The sequence below is a fragment of the Pseudophryne corroboree genome, chromosome 11, assembly GCF_028390025.1.
Source record: "Pseudophryne corroboree isolate aPseCor3 chromosome 11, aPseCor3.hap2, whole genome shotgun sequence".
NCBI classification, from domain to species: domain Eukaryota; kingdom Metazoa; phylum Chordata; class Amphibia; order Anura; family Myobatrachidae; genus Pseudophryne; species Pseudophryne corroboree.
The window spans coordinates 341665243-341684663 of record NC_086454.1 but is presented as its reverse complement, the minus strand read 5'-3'; the positions used below and the strand labels follow the sequence as shown (position 1 = coordinate 341684663).

General features: G+C 49.4%; 1 protein-coding gene across 1 annotated transcript in view; it reads right to left on the bottom strand.

Moving 5' to 3' along the window:
* Positions 1–19421, bottom strand: part of LOC134969750 (cocaine esterase-like) — a 139821-nt gene that overhangs the window by 52961 nt on the left and 67439 nt on the right. Inside the window, exons 5-6 of the mRNA XM_063945907.1 lie at positions 8234–8387; positions 2432–2545 (exon numbers count right to left, since the gene is read on the bottom strand). Of these exons, the coding sequence (XP_063801977.1) occupies positions 2432–2545; positions 8234–8387 (268 nt within the window). The remainder of the gene's footprint in view (positions 1–2431; positions 2546–8233; positions 8388–19421) is intronic.

The following is a 19421-nucleotide window of genomic DNA, read 5'->3' as shown; positions in this document are numbered from 1 at the left end:
ATGGTCAACCCAGAAAAGGTTGATGCACCATTTTTTAAATTAGTTTGGTGTAGTTTTCACCATCACAGCACATGGAACGCCAATTAGTGTACACATCCCCTCACATGGCTTGCTAGCTTCGGGTAAGGTTACTTTTCCTATTCGTAGTACACATGGACGGCAAAATATGAAAAAGTGAAAAAGAATTATATAATAATAATAATAATAATAATAATAATAATAATAATAATAATATTATGAAAAACACCCAAAAAAGCAGTGTCGACCATATGCATCTGTCGACCTTTTGTACCAGTCAACCATAAGCACTGTCGACCTAATGACCACGTCAACATTTTGTCCATGTTGAACTAATGCATATAGACTATTGGTGGAAAACCTATTGACTGTCAACATAATTAAGGTCGATCATCCAGATACCAACTGAACCAGAGGCTACCAGCGTGGAAGTTCAACCACAACACGGCACACCAGATCATCTGTTAGATCAAACATCGGTAAGTCACCCAGAAGAAATGATGAGAGATTTAAAAACATTGCATACTGTGTGCCTAAGGAGATCCAAAAGCAATAGAGACTGATTGGTGTGAATCGAAGTCCACAATAGGAATAGAGACTTTTCAAGAGATAGGAGTCCATAGTACAATGACATCCAGCATCTAGACAGTGACAACAGTTCAAAAGTTCTGAATTAAGAGACTGTTACTTCATTTACTGCCCACCTATATTGTATCTGCGCATAAGCGACGCTAGGGCACACAGTGGTGCAGAGAGTTAGGGGTAAGCAGGTACGTTTTACCCAGGCCTGATGGAGAGGCCCAGAAGGGTCCCAAGAGCTCCCCCCCCCCCCCCTCCCCTCCCCTGCTCTTCTCCACGCTGCTGTGTGCTGGGCTGCAGTGTGGCCAGGGGGGCACATGTAGTACTATTTCTTCAGTATTTTTTCCTAAGTGTTCAGGGCCACGCCTCCCATGATTAGGCCACACCCACCAAAAAGAACATGAGCCTGGCCAGGCTATCTACTGCCCTGAGGGCATCCCAGGGCGCCATGATACTCAGTTTGGGAGCCACTGATATAACACATCCAATGGATACTTATGTTTCAGTTTCACTATTAGCAAAATATATTTGCAATTGCTACAAGTATGTATCTCTCGTCACTATTACTCTGCGTGGATTCCGCGCTCATGTGTAATGTGTGTCAGAGATTGTGTTACATGGAATATAAATAGGACAGAAAATCCACCACAAGATTCCACACAAAACCATCGAACAATTCTCACAGGAGCTGAAAGCAGCAGATTCCTGTGTTCACCTCAAAGAACCTCAGTGTTACTCTGTATAACCAAACCCTGTGTGCCAGGCTCAGCTTCCAGCGGGCTCGTAATCACCCATGTACTTGTTATTTGCCCCTCTCCACAGTACAGATAAGTCATGTGTCAACAATATTATTCAGGGTTTGGCAACGCTCTGCTGTACAGTCTGGTGTGCCGGCAATAGGAAGAGAAACATATACTGGATGGAGCAGGGTCCTCAGCAGCACAGAGTAGTGATGTCAGGCTGCTGTCACACTGATACAGGAAGACAGGCTGAGAGTTATATAGTGGCAGGAGCAGGGTCCCCAGCAGCACAGAGTAGTGATGTCAGGTGGGTGGTATTCATGTGACCGCCGGTCAGCTGACAGACAGTCACATGACCTCCTCCATCAGCCCGACGGGTCACTATCCCGACGGTCGGACTATTTCCACTTGTGGGTGTCCACGACACCCATAGAGTGGCAATAGAACCCGTGGCGACCGCAGGTCGCCAACGAGCCTGCAGTGTGGCGAGCCCGCAAGGGGCTTGCTGCACTCGCCCCTCCCCGCCGGGATCCCGGCGTCAGTAAGCTGACCGGCGGTCAGGAGACCGCCGGTCAGCAGTACTACACCCATGTCAGGCCCCTGTCACACTGATACAGGAAGCTACAGACTGAGAGTTATATATATAGTGGTAGGAGCAGGGTCCCCAGCAGCACAGAGTAGTGATGTCACACTGATACAGGAAGCCACAGGCTGAGAGTTATATAGTGGTAGGAGCAGGGTCCCCAGCAGCACAGAGTAGGGATGTCAGGCTGCTGTCACACTGATACAGGAAGCCACAGACTGAGAGTTATATAGTGGCAGTAGCAGGCTCCCCAGCAGCACAGAGTAGGGATGTCAGGCTGCTGTCACACTGATACAGGAAGCCACAGGCTGAGTTATATAGTGGTAGGAGCAGGGTCCCCAGCAGCACAGAGTAGTGATGTCAGGGCTTTGAGATATAATTGCTAGAATACAGAGGAACAAATGCATATTTCTGTATATGGTGCAGGACCGGGTCTGTGCTGGTGTAAGATTGCAGTTACAGTATTTACATGATAACCACAGGACAGCTATTTCCATTTGAAGATACTTACATTTCTGATAAAAATAACTTCCTCGACTGAGTTGGCAATCAATCCTGGAATGATAGCTACTCCGCTCTCTGCAATGGCTCTGTGGAATAAGCCTTTGGCTAAGGGAGATACCACCTAGACATGGAAAACACACAGCATGTGAGAATTTTAAATAACAGTAACTTTTTTTGGAATCAGGGAGGAAATATTGAATAGTCTTAGCGCTACACACTGATCACATTACCTGGGTGAGGTCTTAGCATGGAGAGATCATCCCACATCAGTGTTATATGTGCACATGCAGATGCTTTTTTAGTATTTCTCTTACATCCTATTAGAGGATGCTGGGGACCACATTAGTACCATGGGGTATAGACGGGTCCACTAGGAGCCATTGGCACTTTAAGAGTTTGAGAGTGTGGGCTGGCTCCTCCCTTTATGCCCCTCCTACCAGACTCTGTCTAGAAACTGTGCCCAAGGAGACAGTCATCTTTGAGAGAAGGATTACACAGATAGTCGCGAGATTCACACCAGCTCACACACAGTTTGAGAGTGTGCGCTGGCTCCTCCCTCTATGCCCCTCCTACCAGACTCAGTTTATAAAATGTGACCGGAGGAGACGAGCACAGCTAGGGGAGCTCTGCAGAGCCTCCCTGCATCGCGGGACTAAGGGGGGGGGGGGGGGGGGGGTTGAAGTAGTGTCCGCCCTGCGGGGTCTGAGTCACTATCTCCGCTGACAGGACACTGAGCTCCTGAAGAGACTGAACGTTCCCCGCCACAGGGGATCGGCTCACCCTGGCAGCATGCCGCCACCCCCTTACAGAGCCAGAAGATCAGTGGCGAGTGAGTCACCGGCCCCCTAGCAAGCGGGAAGCCTGTGTGAAGATGGCGGCAACAGGGTATGGAGCGCAGTACTAACTGTGCTCCGGGGCTCAGCGGTACATAGTGCGGCGCTGTGAGGGGCGCCCTGAGCCAGCGCCTGCAGCCTACACTTACCTCTCAAGCCCGTCAGGGTCCCGGGATCGCTGTCAGCACAATTCCTTAGGCCAGTATAATCTCCAGAAGAGCGGGAAGACAACGGCATTAAGGGGGAGGAGCTTCTCCTCAGAGCGGACCCAGCAGCGTTCAGCGCCATTTTCCTGCCTGCAGAAACGCAGTCAGTGATGAGCTATCCCTCCAGAGCAACTCCAGCTATCTCTTACGGTACCAGGGGGTTGTAGAAGGGGGGGGGGGGGGGGGAACGGCGGAGGCTGGGTAAAGACTGTGTAACCTATTAAGGTGCGCAGTCAGCGCTGGTTGGGGGTGTCCCTATACCATTGAAAACGCTGTATGTGGGTTGGCTCCAATCTGTGTCTCTCTTGCCAATCTTGGGGGGGAAACTCTGTGTGTGTGTGTGTGTGTGTGTGTGTGTGTGGTCTCCATTTAGCCATGTCCAGGGACTCTGTGTCATATGCTGCAGAGGATATGTCCTCTCAGGATGATCTCATTCCATGTAATCAGGATTGCACTGTTTTAGCGCAGATACCAGCAAGGGAGCCTGAATGGTTAGCCTCTATCAAATCTATGATAACACAGATTTCTACTAGGGTTGCACAGAATGAATCTGCAACTCAGGTTTTACAGAACTCTATGGCAGTTTGGTCCGGTTCTGTTACCTCAGGGCCCCCCTCTGTTGGTTCCCACAAATGTGCTCTTGCCCAGATTTTGCAAGATGACACGGATACCGATTCTGACACAGCAGGCGGTGATAGGGATGTGCTCAGGGGGGCTGCATCTCTTGCAAAAGGGGTGCAGTTGATGATAGAGGCTATTAGGGATATGTTGAATATTGCTGATACAACACCTGAGCAGGTTGATGAGGCTTACATCACTGACAATAAGAAAGCCTAGCTAACCTTCCCTGCGACCAAAGAATTAAAATGCTTTTTTGAGAAAGCGTGGGAAAACCCAGAGAAAAAAACATTCCAGATTCCTTGAAGAGTTCTGATTGCTTTCCCCTTTCCTGAGGAGGATAGAAAAAAAATGGGAAAACCCACCCATAGTGGACGCGTCTGTATCCAGACTCTCGAAAAAGGTGGTTTTACCTGTCCCAGGATCTACCGCCTTAAAGGAGCCGGCTGATCGCAAAATTGATACTACGCTCAAATCCATATACACGGCTTCAGGGGTGATTCTTCGTCCTACTATTGCCTGTGCATGGATTTCCAAAGCCATAGTAAAGTGGTCAGGCACGTTACTTGAGGATTTGGATAAGTGACGTTGAATTGTTTTTACGTAACATTCAGGATTCTGCAGGATTTATGGTGGAATCCATGAAAGACCTAGGTTCAATGGCTGCGGGAATATCTTCCATGTCTGTCTCTGCTCGTTGAGGACTGTGGCTGCGCCAGTGGTCTGCCGACGTGGAATCCAGGAGAGGTGTGGAGATCCTACCCAGGTCAGGCTCTCTTTGGGTAAGCGTTGGATGCGTGGATCTCCACAGCTACAGCGGGTAAGTCACCTTTTCACCCCTCAGCTGCACCTGCTACGAAGAAAGTTTTCTTCAGCTGCATCACATGTTTTTTCGGGTTACTAAAACAAGAAAGGCCAAACCGTCCAACACCATCTTTAGAGGATGTCGGCCAAAATCCAAGAAACCTGCTGCCGCAGGTTCCCAGGAACAGAAGCCTGCTTCAGCTACGCCAAAGTCCTCAGCATGACGGTGGACCACGTGGCCTGGAGGTAGGGCCGGTGAGGGCGAGACTCAGACATTTCAGTCACATCTGGGTGTCGTCTGGCCTGGATCCCTGGGTACAAGATATTGTGTCCCAGGGGTACTGGCTGTGATTTCAGGATCTCCCTCCTCACCGGTTACCCTACAGGGAGCCATCCAGAAGTTGGTGGAAGCACAGGTTATTGTCCCAGTTCCTCCCCACATGCAAAACAAATGCGAACCTTTTCGTGGTACCGAAACCGGATGTTTCGGTCAGGCCCATTCTGAACTTAAAATCACTAACCCCCTTTCTGAGGGAGTTCAAGTGCAAAATGGAGTCTCTAAGGGCGGTGATATCAGGTCTGGAAGAGGGGGAATTCCTGGTATCCCTGTATATCAAGGATGTGTACCTCCACATTCCGATTTGGCAGCCGCATCAAGCTTATCTCCGATTCGCACTGTTGGGCTGTCTTTTTCAATTCCAGGCCACAGTACTGAGGGTATTCACCAAGGTGATGGCGGAAATGACGGTTCTCCTCCGCAGACAGGGGGTGAACATAATTCCATATCTGGATGATCTGCTGATAAAGGCATCGTCCAAGGAGAAGCTGTTACAGTCTGCAGCTCTCACGACCCAACTTCAAGGAACATGGTTGGATCCTCAATCTTCCAAAATCACATTTGAACCAACCAGGAGGTTGTCATTTCTGGGAATGATCCTCGACACGGCAGTGCAGAGAGAGTTTCTTCCAGAGGAATAAGCGTTGGTTATACAAGCAATGGACCGGGATGTCCTGAAGCCAGCCCAGGTGCCAGTTCATCAGTGCATTCGCCTTCTGGGAAAGATGGTGGCCTCTTGCGAGGCTCTGCAGTGGACACCCTAGTGACTCTGTGGGTGTTCCAGTCGGTGTATGTGTTTCTTCCACTTCCACTCATTCCAAGAGTCTAAAAATCATAAGGAGAACAAAAAGTTCAGGCAATCCTCATTGCTCTGGACTGGCCAAGAAGGGCTTGGTATGCAGATCTTCTGAATCTACTGCTAGAAGAGCCGAGACCTCTTCCTCTTTGGGAGGACCTGCTGCAGCAGCGGCCGTTCACTTATCAAGACTTACCGCGGCTATGTTTGACGGCATGGAGGTTGAACGCCAGTCACTAGCTCGGAAGGGCATCCCGAACAAAGTCATTCCTACCCTGATACAGGCTAGGAATGGAGTAATGTCTAAACACTATCATCGTATTTGGAAAAAATATGTATCTTGGTGCGAGTCCAAGAAGTTTCCTGCGGTGGAGTTTCCACTGGGACGTTTTCTCCTCTTCCTGCAAGCAGGTAGGGATATGGGCCTGAGGTTAGGATCCATAAAGGTCCAGATTTCGGCACTATCCATTTTCTTCCAGAAACAGTTTGCTGCCCTCCCTGAGGTTCAGACTTTTTTGAAAGGCGTTCTGCACATCCAGCCTCCCTTCGTGCCACCTATGGCATCCTGGTATCTTAACGTGGTCTTGCAGTTCCTCCAGTCAGACTGGTTTGAGCCTCTACAGGAGGTTGAGGTCAAGTTTCTCACGTGGAAGGCTATCACTTTGTTGGCCTTGGCTTCTGCTAGACGTGTGTTGGAGTTGGGGGCTTTGTAATTGAAGTTCCTGCCGAAGGTTGTGTCGCCATTTCATATCAACCAACCTATTGTGGTGCCAGTTGCTACTGACTCCTCAATTTCATCAAAGTCCTTGGATGTTGTAAGGGCTCTAAAAAATCAATGTGATAAGGACTGCTCGTCACTGAAAATCGGACTCTTCGTTTGTCCTGTATGATCCCAAGAAACTTGGGTGTCCTGCTTCTATGCAGACGATCTCTCACTGGATCAGGGTCACTATCCAGCATGCGCATTCTACGGCAGGATTGCCATGTCCTATGTCTGTTAAGGCCCACTCTACTCATTAGATGGGCTCTTCCTGGGCAGCTGCCCGGGGTGTCTCGGCTTTACAGCTTTGCCAAGCTGCTACTTGGTCTGGGTCGAATACGTTTGCAAAGTTCTACAAGTTCGATACTTTGGCCCCTGAGGACCTGAAGTTTGCTCAATCAGTTCTGCAGGAGCCTCCGCGCTCTCCCTCCAGTTCTGGGAGCTTTGGGACATCCCCATGGTACTAATGTGGACCCCAGCATCCTCTAGGACGTAAGAGAAAATAGGATTTTAATTACCTACCGGTAAATCCTTTCTCGTAGTCCGTAGAGGATGCTGGGCGCACGCCCATCGCTTCGTGATCCTGCAGTGGTTACTTAGTTCAGTACTGCTTAGTTCTGGGTAAGTACTGTTTCGTTACTTGGTAAGTAATATTGTTAAGCAGTTGCTGATGTTTCAAGCTAGTTAGCTTGGTTTGCCTTGTTGTGTGAGCTGGTGTGAATCTCGCCACTATCTGTGTAATCCTTCTCTCGAAGATGTCAGTCTCCTCGGGCACAGTTTCTAGACCGAGTCTAGTAGGAGGGGCATAGAGGGAGGTGCCAGCTCACACTCTCAAACTCTTAAAGTGCCAATGGCTCCTAGTGGACCCTGATCTTCTGGCTCTGTAAGGGGGCGGCGGCATGCTGCCGGGGTGAACGATCCCCTGTGGCGGGGAACGTTCGATCTCTTCAGGAGTTCAGTGTCCTGTCAGCGGAGATAGTGGCTCAGACCCCGCAGGACGGACACTACTTCAACCCCTACCCCTCCCCTTAGTCCCACGATGCAGGGAGGCTGTTGCCAGCAGCCTCCCTGTAAAAAAATAAACTCTAAAATAAACTTTTCTATAGAAGCTCTATAGAGCTCCCCTAGCTGTGACCGGCTCCTCCGGTCACATTTTCTAAACCGAGTCTGGTAGGAGGGGCATAGAGGGAGGAGCCAGCCCACACTCTCAAACTCTTAAAGTGCCAATGGCTCCTAGTGGACCCGTCTATACCCCATGGTACTAATGTGGACCCCAGCATCCTCTACAGACTACTGGTAGGTAATTAAAATCCCATTTATACAGAACACATCAGTGATACATACAGTTATGTGCAGTCTTCGAGGCATTTCTTATAGCATAAAATTTCTACCGACCGCCTTGTGTGGGCTAAATAGGAGAGAATACACTATAAATATGATATTAATACATCATACCAGGGCAGAGACACTGACTCCTCCAGCAGACTCCCCAAATATTGTGACAGAGTTGGGGTCTCCTCCAAAATCCACGATGTTCCCCTGAACCCACCGGAGCGCCTGCACCTGATCCAAGAATCCGTAGTTTCCCGGTAACTGATCATCGCCAGAACTAGGACAGAGAAACACCGTCAGTTACATCACCTCTTACCAATATACAGAGCTGATTATCTATTAGAGCAGGAGATCTCAGCTCCAACCACCCAGCATCCACAGTAGGTCATGTTTTCAGGATTTCTGTCTGTGGAAGTAGGTGGGATAATTACTGACCCGCATAGATTATTTCACCTGTGCAGGTTTAAAGACATCCAGAAAACCTGACCTGTTGGGGGTACTTGTGTTGAGAACCATCACATTAGTGTAACCCCCCCGCCCCCTTTAATCCCAGGGGTATATGGGCTACCTACAATACTACCAATGTGCCTCCTCCCAAGTATTGGGAAGTATTTATGGGCCTACTTGGGAAAACCCACGTGTAAATGATACCATTGGAATGTAATGGTGCAATAAGAATTTGGTACAACAAGAGTACACAGTTATAGAAACCAATAGTGGTGTTTTTTTCCACTGACCACTTTAGCCGGCATTTTCTCAGTAACCTCTAACACGTTCATGTGAGAATCACATTAACATGACATACAGATATTTATAATGGTTTGATGTATTCTGAGTAAATCATAAACTGCTATTCATATTTGTTATGTATTCAGTATATAGTAGAATGTACTTCTATAGGTGTAAAGCTTACATTACAACACAATGAACCTCTGAAAATATAATGTTGCAATTAAACCTGGGTTTAAATTAGTCTCTTTAGCAGTGGCGTAACTACTGCCCCCGCAGCCCTCGCGGTGGCTTGGGGGCGAGGGGCTGCGGGGGCGCCACTGATTTAGTGCAGACTGACATGCGGACGAGCGTCCGCTTGTCAGTCTGCGGTCTCGTTCCCACCGCTGCTGTTAGGAGGGACACGGAGCGCGCAGCGCGCGCCTCTCCTGTGTCCCTCCCGGGTCTCCAGCGGCCGCGGGTCTAATAAAGGAAGTGCCGTTCGTGAGCACTTCCTTTATTAGACCCGCGGCCGCCGGAGACCCAGGAGGGACACAGGAGAGGCGCGCGCTGTGCCCTCCGTGTCCCTCCTTACAGCAGGGGAGCGGCGGCGGAGGAAGCGTTGGGGGCACGCACTGAGGGGGCATATCTGGCACTGGGGGGAATATCTGGCACTGGGGGCATATTTGGCACGGGGGGGGGGGGAGAATATCTGGCACTGGGGACATATATGGCACTGGGGGGGAATATCTGGCACTGGGGGCATATATGGCACTGGGGGGGGGAATATCTGGCACTGGGGCATATGTGGCACTGGGGGGGCATATGTGGCACTGGGGGGGGGATATCTGGCACTGGGGGCATATGTGGCACTGTGGGGGAATATCTGGCACTGGGGGGGTATATGTGTACCTGGCACATGGGGGGGGGGGCGCTATATTTGGCACTGGGGGCATGTGAGTACCTGGCACCGTGGGGGAATATCTGGCACTGGGGACATATGTGGCACTGGGAGCACAGCCCTAGCAACAAGGACTACCTCCTAGCAACGAGCATGACACCCAGTGCATGAAACACCTGGCAACGAGCATGACACCCAGTGCATGAAACACCTGGCAACGAGCATGAAAACCCCTGGCACCGTGCATGGAACCAAGAGCATGAAACCCCTGGCAACGAGCATGACACCCAGTGCATGAAACCCCTGACAACGAGCAGGTAATTGAAAATAAGATTTTACTTACCGATAAATCTATTTCTCGTAGTCCGTAGTGGATGCTGGGACTCAGTCAGGACCATGGGGATTAGCGGCTCCGCAGGAGACAGGGCACAAAAATAAAGCTTTAGGATCAGGTGGTGTGCACTGGCTCCTCCACCTATGACCCTCCTCCAAGCCTCAGTTAGGATACTGTGCCCGGAAGAGCGTACACAATAAGGAAGGATTTTGAATCCCGGGTAAGACTCATACCAGCCACACCAATCACACCGTACAACTTGTGATCTGAACCCAGTTAACAGTATGATAAACGTAGGAGCCTCTGAACAGACGGCTCACAACAATAACAACCCAATTTTTTTGTAACAATAACTATGTACAAGTATTGCAGACAATCCGCACTTTGGATGGGCGCCCAGCATCCACTACGGACTACGAGAAATAGATTTATCGGTAAGTAAAATCTTATTTTCTCTGACGTCCTAGTGGATGCTGGGACTCCGTCAGGACCATGGGGATTATACCAAAGCTCCCAAACGGGCGGGAGAGTGCGGATGACTCTGCAGCACCGAATGAGAGAACTCCAGGTCCTCTTTAGCCAGGGTATCAAATTTGTAGAATTTTACAAACGTGTTCTCCCCCGACCACGTAGCTGCTCGGCAGAGTTGTAATGCCGAGACCCCTCGGGCAGCCGCCCAGGATGAGCCCACCTTCCTTGTGGAATGGGCCTTGACAGATTTAGGCTGTGGCAGGCCTGCCACAGAATGTGCCAGTTGAATTGTGCTACAAATCCAACGAGCAATCGTCTGCTTAGAAGCAGGAGCACCCAGCTTGTTGGGTGCATACAGTATAAACAGCGAGTCAGATTTTCTGACTCCAGCCGTCCTTGAAATATATATTCTCAATGCCCGGACAACGTCCAGCAACTTGGAATCCCCCAAATCGCTAGTAGCCGCAGGCACCACAATAGGCTGGTTCAGGTGAAACGCTGACACCACCTTAGGCAGAAACTGAGGACGCGTCCGCAGTTCTGCCCTGTCCGAATGGAAAATCAGATATGGGCTTTTATACGATAAAGCCGCCAATTCTGATACTCTCCTGGCTGAAGCCAGGGCCAGTAGCATGGTTACTTTCCACGTAAGATATTTCAAATCCACCGATTTGAGTGGCTCAAACCAATGGGATTTGAGAAAATCCAAAACTACATTAAGGTCCCACGGAGCCACTGGGTGTTATGATTCCCGTACTCCAGACCAGAGGAGATCTTATGGCAGAGGTCTGAGTACTGGAAAGATATGCTGGTTACGGGAGCAGGAAAGCCTAGTAACCCCTGGCGCCCTAACTCCGTTGTCTCGCCCGTGTTATCAGAAATCCCCTGCGAGACTATGGTTGCTTGAGCCCATGGCAGCCGCGTTTGAAGGGCGGATTATGTCTGCCCAACTTCGATGCCCCCTCAGGTCTTAATGGGAGACAAAGGGAAATCCGAGACAGGGTGATAACAAGGGGCCCTCTGACTAAGCAACCAGGCCAGGGGCTACAAGCTAACTAACTTAAACCAAAAGTATGTGCGGACAAACCGCCAGGGAAAAGGACAACCAAAGATCCACTGATCCGTTACTCCTATCCAGCACCGCTGGATACCAGAGTGGACTTGTGGGAGCGGAATCCTCCGCAAAAGCTCCGGAACACAATGAAACTAAATAATAAACAGTAAGCGGTCAAGCCGCAACACACGGCTACGCCGCGACTCACGAACACCACAGGATGTTAAAGGTGCTCGGTCGGACTCCAGGAATAGATGACAACTTCCGAGTACAGGACCACTGAGGACAGGAACAACCGGATTGAGCAGGACTGGAAACTCTCTGTAACGGACACAGCAAACAGGAAGCTATCACCGGCGTCTGTGAGAAGTCCTGAGAGTGCTTAAATTTGGGAGCCCTCCAATCAAGATCCAGACAGGGTAATCACATAATCATGCCGTGCAGCTGCATGCTGCACGGCCAGGATACAATTGAACTGATTAATTAAGACCCAGCAACGGGGAACGCGGTCCGACCGTGGCGTCCCCGTTGCTAGGGTCTGAGCGGCTCCGTGCGCCCGGCGTCTAGCGTTGCTAGGGAGCCGGCGGCTGTCTGCCTGCGGCGTCCCTAGTTGCTAGGCGCCGGGCCGCACTGACGGGCGGACCCTCGGCGCCTAACAGTACCCCCCCCTTGAGGAGGGGTCAAGGAACCCCTAAGGCCAGGTTTCTGAGGAAATTCTCGAAAAAATGCCCTTTTGAGCCTCGGGGCATGGAGATCCTCATCCAGGACCCAAGACCTTTCTTCTGGACCATAACCTCTCCAATGTACCAAAAAATAAAGCCGACCCCGGGACAACTTGGAATCGAGAACCTTCTCCACCAAGAACTCCTGCTGACCCTGTACATCTATTGGTGATTTCCCCTGAGAGATCTTGCGAGGAAATCTACTGGACGAAACATATGGTTTTAACAAGGAGCAATGGAAGGTATTTCCGATCCGTAAAGTTTTTGGTAAACGTAACCGGAAAGCAACTGGATTGACTTTTTTGATAATATGAAATGGTCCAATAAATTTAGGACCCAATCTGGCTGAGGTTTGTCGAAGTTTAATGTTGCGAGTCGACAACCATACCCTATCTCCTACTTTAAAAGTGCACGGCCGCCGGAGCCTGTCAGAAAAATTTTTCTCCCGAAATGCCGCTTTTCTGAGAGCCAGGTGCACTTTTCTCCAAATGAGTTTGAGATGAGAGGTCAAGGTCAGTGAGGAGACAGAGGAATGTTGAAAAAAGGAATTAGCTCTGGGGTGAAAACCAAAAACTGTAAAAAAATGGAGACACATTGGTGGAGGAATGACAGGCATTGTTGTAAGCAAACTCCGCCAACGGAAGAAACTCAGACCAGTCATTTTGGAGTTTGGCCGAGTACAAACGCAAATATTGTTTTAATGATTGATTAACTCGCTCAGTCTGCCCGTTGGATTGGGGATGGTAGCCAGAAGTTAAAGGTAATTTCATCTTTAATGAGGCACAAAAAGACTTCCAAAATTGTGCAATGAATTGTGGACCCCGATCAGAAACAATATCAGTGGGTAACCCATGGAGTCTGAAAACATGGCGGAGGAGCAAGACTGCCAATCCCTGGGCAGATGGCAATCGGGGAAGAGCAATGAAATGGGCCATTTTGCTAAAACGGTCCACTACCACCCATATGACTCGGCATCCGGCTGAGAGAGGGAGGTCCACCACAAAATCCATGGAAATATGAGACCATGGCCTAAGAGGAACATTCAAGGGCATAAGTTGACCGATAGGCAAGGAACGGGGAACCTTATGCTGTGCACAGACCTGACAAGAAAAAACAAACTCCTTAATGTCTTTGGAAATACCAGGCCACCATACCGAGCGGGAAACTAATTCAAAAGTTTTGGCGATCCCCGGATGCCCGGCAACTTTGCTATCATGAAACTCCGTCAAAACAGTTGCTCTCAAAAACTCGGGGACATAAAGACGACCAGCAGGAGTATTTCCAGGAGCTTGATGTTGAAGCTGCTTTAACTGGGTAAATAAATCTTGTGTGAGGCCTGCCCGAATGACTGAAGACGGAAGTATGGGAGTAACAGGACTGTTGTCTTGAACTGGAAGAAAACTGCGTGACAGGGCATCTGCCTTGGTATTCTTGGAACCTGGCCTGAAGGTGATAATGAACTTGAAACGAGTAAAAAATAAAGCCCAACGAGCTTGCCGGGCATTCAGCCGTTTAGCTGATTCAATGTATTGAAGATTTTTGTGATCAGTCAAAACTGAAATGGTATGAGTGGCTCCTTCAAGCCAATGCCTCCACTCCTCGAAAGCCCATTTAATAGCCAGTAATTCCCGGTTACCAACATCGTAGTTGGATTCAGCAGATGAGAATTTCCTGGACATAAAGGCACAAGGATGTAATTCTAGAGAATCCGGATCCTTCTGAGATAGGATAGCTCCTACTCCAACCTCCGAGGCATCAACCTCAACAATGAAAGGCAATTCTGGGTTGGGATGTCTGAGGACTGGGGCTGAGACAAAGGCTTGTTTCAAGGCCTGAAAAGATAACTCAGCTTCACGTGACCAGTTGGTAGGATCTGCTCCCTTCTTAGTCCGTGCCACAATGGGAGCAACTAGGTCGGAGAAAGAGTGAATAAATCTTCTATAGTAATTCGCAAACCCTAAAAAGCGCTGAATTGCTTTTAAGTTGGTGGGTTGCGCCCAACTAAGGATGGCTTGGAGCTTCTTTGGTTCCATACAGAATCCCCGAGGGGAAATGATGTACCCTAAAAAGGATACCTCCGTGACATGAAATTCACACTTCTCCAGCTTGGCATATAGGTGATTTTCACGTAATTTTTTTAGAACCTGACGCACCTGGGTAACATGTTGTTCTATAGAGTCAGAATATATCAAAATATCGTCTAAGTAGACTACAACGAATCTTCCAAGAAATTCACGGAGCACATCGTTAATGAGATCCTGGAAAACTGCCAGAGCGTTAGACAGGCCGAATGGCATAACCAGATACTCATAGTGACCCGACTGAGTACTGAATGCCGTTTTCCACTCATCCCCTGACTTGATCCGGATGAGGTTATATGCTCCTCTCAGGTCAATCTTAGAAAAAATCACAGCCGAACGTAGCTGATCAAAGAGGACAGAAATCAGCGGCAAAGGGTAAGTATTTTTTACTGAGATCTTATTCAAGGCTCTAAAGTCAATGCAAGGTCTGAGTGATCCATCCTTCTTCTCCACGAAGAAGAAGCCTGCACTTAAAGGGGATTTAGATGGCCTGATTAATCCTTTCCCTAGGCTTTCTTTAACATACTCATTCATGGCCACAGTTTCAGGTCCGGACAATGCATATAACCTTCCCTTAGGCAAAGTGGCACCAGGAATTAGCTCAATAGCACAATCATAAGGCCTATGGGGAGGCAGAATGTCCGCATTGCCCTTGGAAAATACATCAACAAAATCCTGGTATTCCACAGGAATGGGTGCGGGAATGACAGCAGCTATTCTGATGGGAAACGTAATACATTCCTTATTACAGATGGTACCCCATTGTGAGATCTCCCCCGACTGCCAATCAATGATGGGATTATGAAAGGCCAGCCAAGGGTGACCCAGAACCACTGGAACTGCTGGGCAATGGGTAAGGAAAAACTCAATTTTTTCAGAATGCAGAGCTACCGAAAGTAGAACAGGAGGTGTACAGAGAGAAATAACCCCATTGGACAAGGGACTCCCATCTAAACCATGCATGGTGATACACCTACCCAAGGCTAACTGAGGAATACCCAAGGCCTTGGCCCATGTTAAATCCATAAAGTTCCCTGCAGCTCCACTGTCCACAAAAGCCGAGACCGAGGAACAGAGGCTGCCAAAGGAAACTTTAGCTGGGACTAACAGTGAATTATTTGAGGAGATAAGCTGCAGACCAAAGTGAACCCCCTCACAAATCACTTGGTCGAGGCGTTTCCCGACTTGTTCGGACAACTACGGGCAAAATGTCCCTTACCTCCACAGTATAAACAAAGACCAGAATTTTGCCTTCTGGTTCTTTCTTCAGGAGACAGTTTGGAGAGGCCTATCTGCATGGGCTCCTCTATGTCCACAGGAATGGAAAAAACACAAGGAGTAGACCCGACAGATGCTCCTTTTTCAGCCCTCCGCTCTCTGAGACGACGATCAATCTTAATAGAGAGCTCCATGAGTTTATCGAGAGTCTCAGGAGTGGGATACTGAAGGAGACTGTCTTTTATAGACTCGGATAAGCCGAGGCGAAACTGACTGCGCAGGGCTGGGTCATTCCATCCACAGTCGTTCGACCAACGGCGAAACTCCGTACAATAAATCTCTGCGGGATTCCTACCCTGTCTGAGAGCACGCAACTGACTCTCGGCGGATGCCTCTCTATCAGGGTCGTCATACAATAGCCCTAAAGACCCCAGAAAGGCGTCTACAGACAATAAAGCCGGATCGTCTGTTCTTAAACCAAAAGCCCAGGTCTGAGGATCCCCCTGAAGTAAAGAAATAATAATTCCAACCCGCTGAGATTCCGTACCTGAGGAGACTGGTCTTAAACGAAAATAAAGTTTACAAGACTCTTTAAAATTAAAAAACTGCTTTCTATCCCCAGAAAAACGGTCAGGCAAATGCATTTTTGGTTCAGGAATGACCCTCGGGGAAGGTCCGTAACAGATCTTCCTGTGACCTCACCCGAAGGGACAGATCCTGAACCATCTGAGTAAGTTCTTGAATCTGGCTAACTAGAAGCTGGCCAGGATTTGGCCCAACACCGGTGGGATTCATGAGGCCGACAAATCTTCCAACTGAATAAGGGAAAAAATGAAATCCTGTTTAATTTTAAATTTTAGTCTGGCCGGTGATAATGTTATGATTCCCGTACTCCAGACCAGAGGAGATCTTATGGCAGAGGTCTGAGTACTGGAAAGATATGCTGGTTACGGGAGCAGGAAAGCCTAGTAACCCCTGGCGCCCTAACTCCGTTGTCTCGCCCGTGTTATCAGAAATCCCCTGCGAGACTATGGTTGCTTGAGCCCATGGCAGCCGCGTTTGAAGGGCGGATTATGTCTGCCCAACTTCGATGCCCCCTCAGGTCTTAATGGGAGACAAAGGGAAATCCGAGACAGGGTGATAACAAGGGGCCCTCTGACTAAGCAACCAGGCCAGGGGCTACAAGCTAACTAACTTAAACCAAAAGTATGTGCGGACAAACCGCCAGGGAAAAGGACAACCAAAGATCCACTGATCCGTTACTCCTATCCAGCACCGCTGGATACCAGAGTGGACTTGTGGGAGCGGAATCCTCCGCAAAAGCTCCGGAACACAATGAAACTAAATAAACAGTAAGCGGTCAAGCCGCAACACACGGCTACGCCGCGACTCACGAACACCACAGGATGTTAAAGGTGCTCGGTCGGACTCCAGGAATAGATGACAACTTCCGAGTACAGGACCACTGAGGACAGGAACAACCGGATTGAGCAGGACTGGAAACTCTCTGTAACTGACACAGCAAACAGGAAGCTATCACCGGCGTCTGTGAGAAGTCCTGAGAGTGCTTAAATTTGGGAGCCCTCCAATCAAGATCCAGACAGGGTAATCACATAATCATGCCGTGCAGCTGCATGCTGCACGGCCAGGATACAATTGAACTGATTAATTAAGACCCAGCAACGGGGAACGCGGTCCGACCGTGGCGTCCCCGTTGCTAGGGTCTGAGCGGCTCCGTGCGCCCGGCGTCTAGCGTTGCTAGGGAGCCGGCGGCGTCCCTAGTTGCTAGGCGCCGGGCCGCACTGACGGGCGGACCCTCGGCGCCTACCACTGGGGGCACAACCGGGGGCTGTATATGTAGTACTCCTTTTACAAAAGTCTGGACTTCAGGAACTGAAGCCAATTCTTTCTGGAAGAAAATCGACAGGGCCGAAATTTGAACCTTAATGGACCCCAATTTGAGGCCCATAGACAATCCTGTTTGCAGGAAATGAAGGAATCGACCCAGTTGAAATTCCTCCGTGGGGGCCTTCCTGGCCTCACACCACGCAACATATTTTCTCCAAATGCGGTGATAATATTGTGCAGTCACCTCCTTCCTGGCTTTAACCAGTGTAGGAATGACCTCTTCCGGAATGCCTTTTTCCCTTAGAATTCGGCGTTCAACCGCCATGCCGTCAAACGCAGCCGCGGTAAGTCTTGGAATAGACACGGTCCCTGCTGAATCAGGTCCCGTCTTAGAGGTAGAGGCCACGGATTTTCCGTGAGCATCTCCTGAAGTTCCGGGTACCAAGTTCTTCTTGGCCAATCTGGAGCCACGAGTATCGTTCTTACTCCCCTTTGCCGTATAATTCTCAGTACTTTGGGTATGAGAGGCAGAGTAGGAAACACATACACTGACTGGAACACCCACGGTGTTACCAGAGCGTCCACAGCTATTGCCTGAGGGTCTCTTGACCTGGCGCAATACCTGTCCAGTTTTTTGTTGAGGCGAGACGCCATCATATCCACCTTTGGTTTTTCCCAACGGTTCACAATCATGTGGAAGACTTCTGGATGAAGTCCCCACTCTCCCGGGTGTAGATCGTGTCTGCTGAGGAAGTCTGCTTCCCAGTTGTCCACTCCCGGAATGAACACTGCTGACAGTGCTATCACATGATCTTCCGCCCAGCGAAGAATCCTTGCAGCTTCTGCCATTGCTCTCCTGCTTCTTGTGCCGCCCTGTCTGTTTACGTGGGCGACTGCCGTGATGTTGTCCGACTGGATCAACACCGGCTGACCCTGAAGCAGGGGTTTTGCCAGGCTTAGAGCATTGTAAATCGCTCTTAGCTCCAGTATATTTATGTGAAGAGACATCTCCAGGCTTGACCATACTCCCTGGAAGTTTCTTCCCTGTGTGACCGCTCCCCAGCCTCTCAGACTGGCATCCGTGGTCACCAGGACCCAGTCCTGTATGCCGAATCTGCGGCCCTCTAACAGATGAGCACTCTGCAACCACCACAGAAGAGACACCCTTGTCCGTGGCGATAAGGTTATCCGCTGATGCATCTGCAGATGCGATCCGGACCATTTGTCCAGCAGATCCCACTGAAAAGTTCGTGCGTGGAATCTGCCGAATGGAATTGCTTCGTAAGAAGCCACCATCTTTCCCAGGACTCTTGTGCATTGATGCACAGACACTTTTCCTGGTTTTAGGAGGTTCCTGACAAGTTCGGATAACTCCTTGGCTTTCTCCTCCGGAAGAAACACCTTTTTCTGAACCGTGTCCAGAATCATTCCCAGGAACAGCAGACGTGTTGTCGGGTTCAACTGAGATTTTGGAAAATTCAGAATCCACCCGTGTTGTTGCAGCACTACTTGGGTTAGTGCTACTCCGTCCTCCAGCTGTTCTCTGGACCTTGCCCTTATCAGGAGATCGTCCAAGTAAGGGATAATTAATACGCCTCTTCTTCGCAGAAGAATCATCATTTCGGCCATTACCTTGGTAAAGACCCGAGGTGCCGTGGACAATCCAAACGGCAGCGTCTGAAACTGATAATGACAGTTTTGCACCACGAACCTGAGGTACCCTTGATGTGAAGGGCAAATTGGGACATGCAGGTAAGCATCTTTTATGTCCAGGGACACCATAAAGTCCCCTTCTTCCAGATTCGCTATCACTGCTCTGAGTGATTCCATCTTGAACTTGAACTTTTGTATGTACAGGTTCAAAGATTTCAGATTTAGAATAGGTCTTACCGAGCCGTCCGGCTTCGGTACCACAAATAGCGTGGAGTAATACCCCTTTCCCTGTTGTAGGAGGGGTACCTTGACTATCACCTG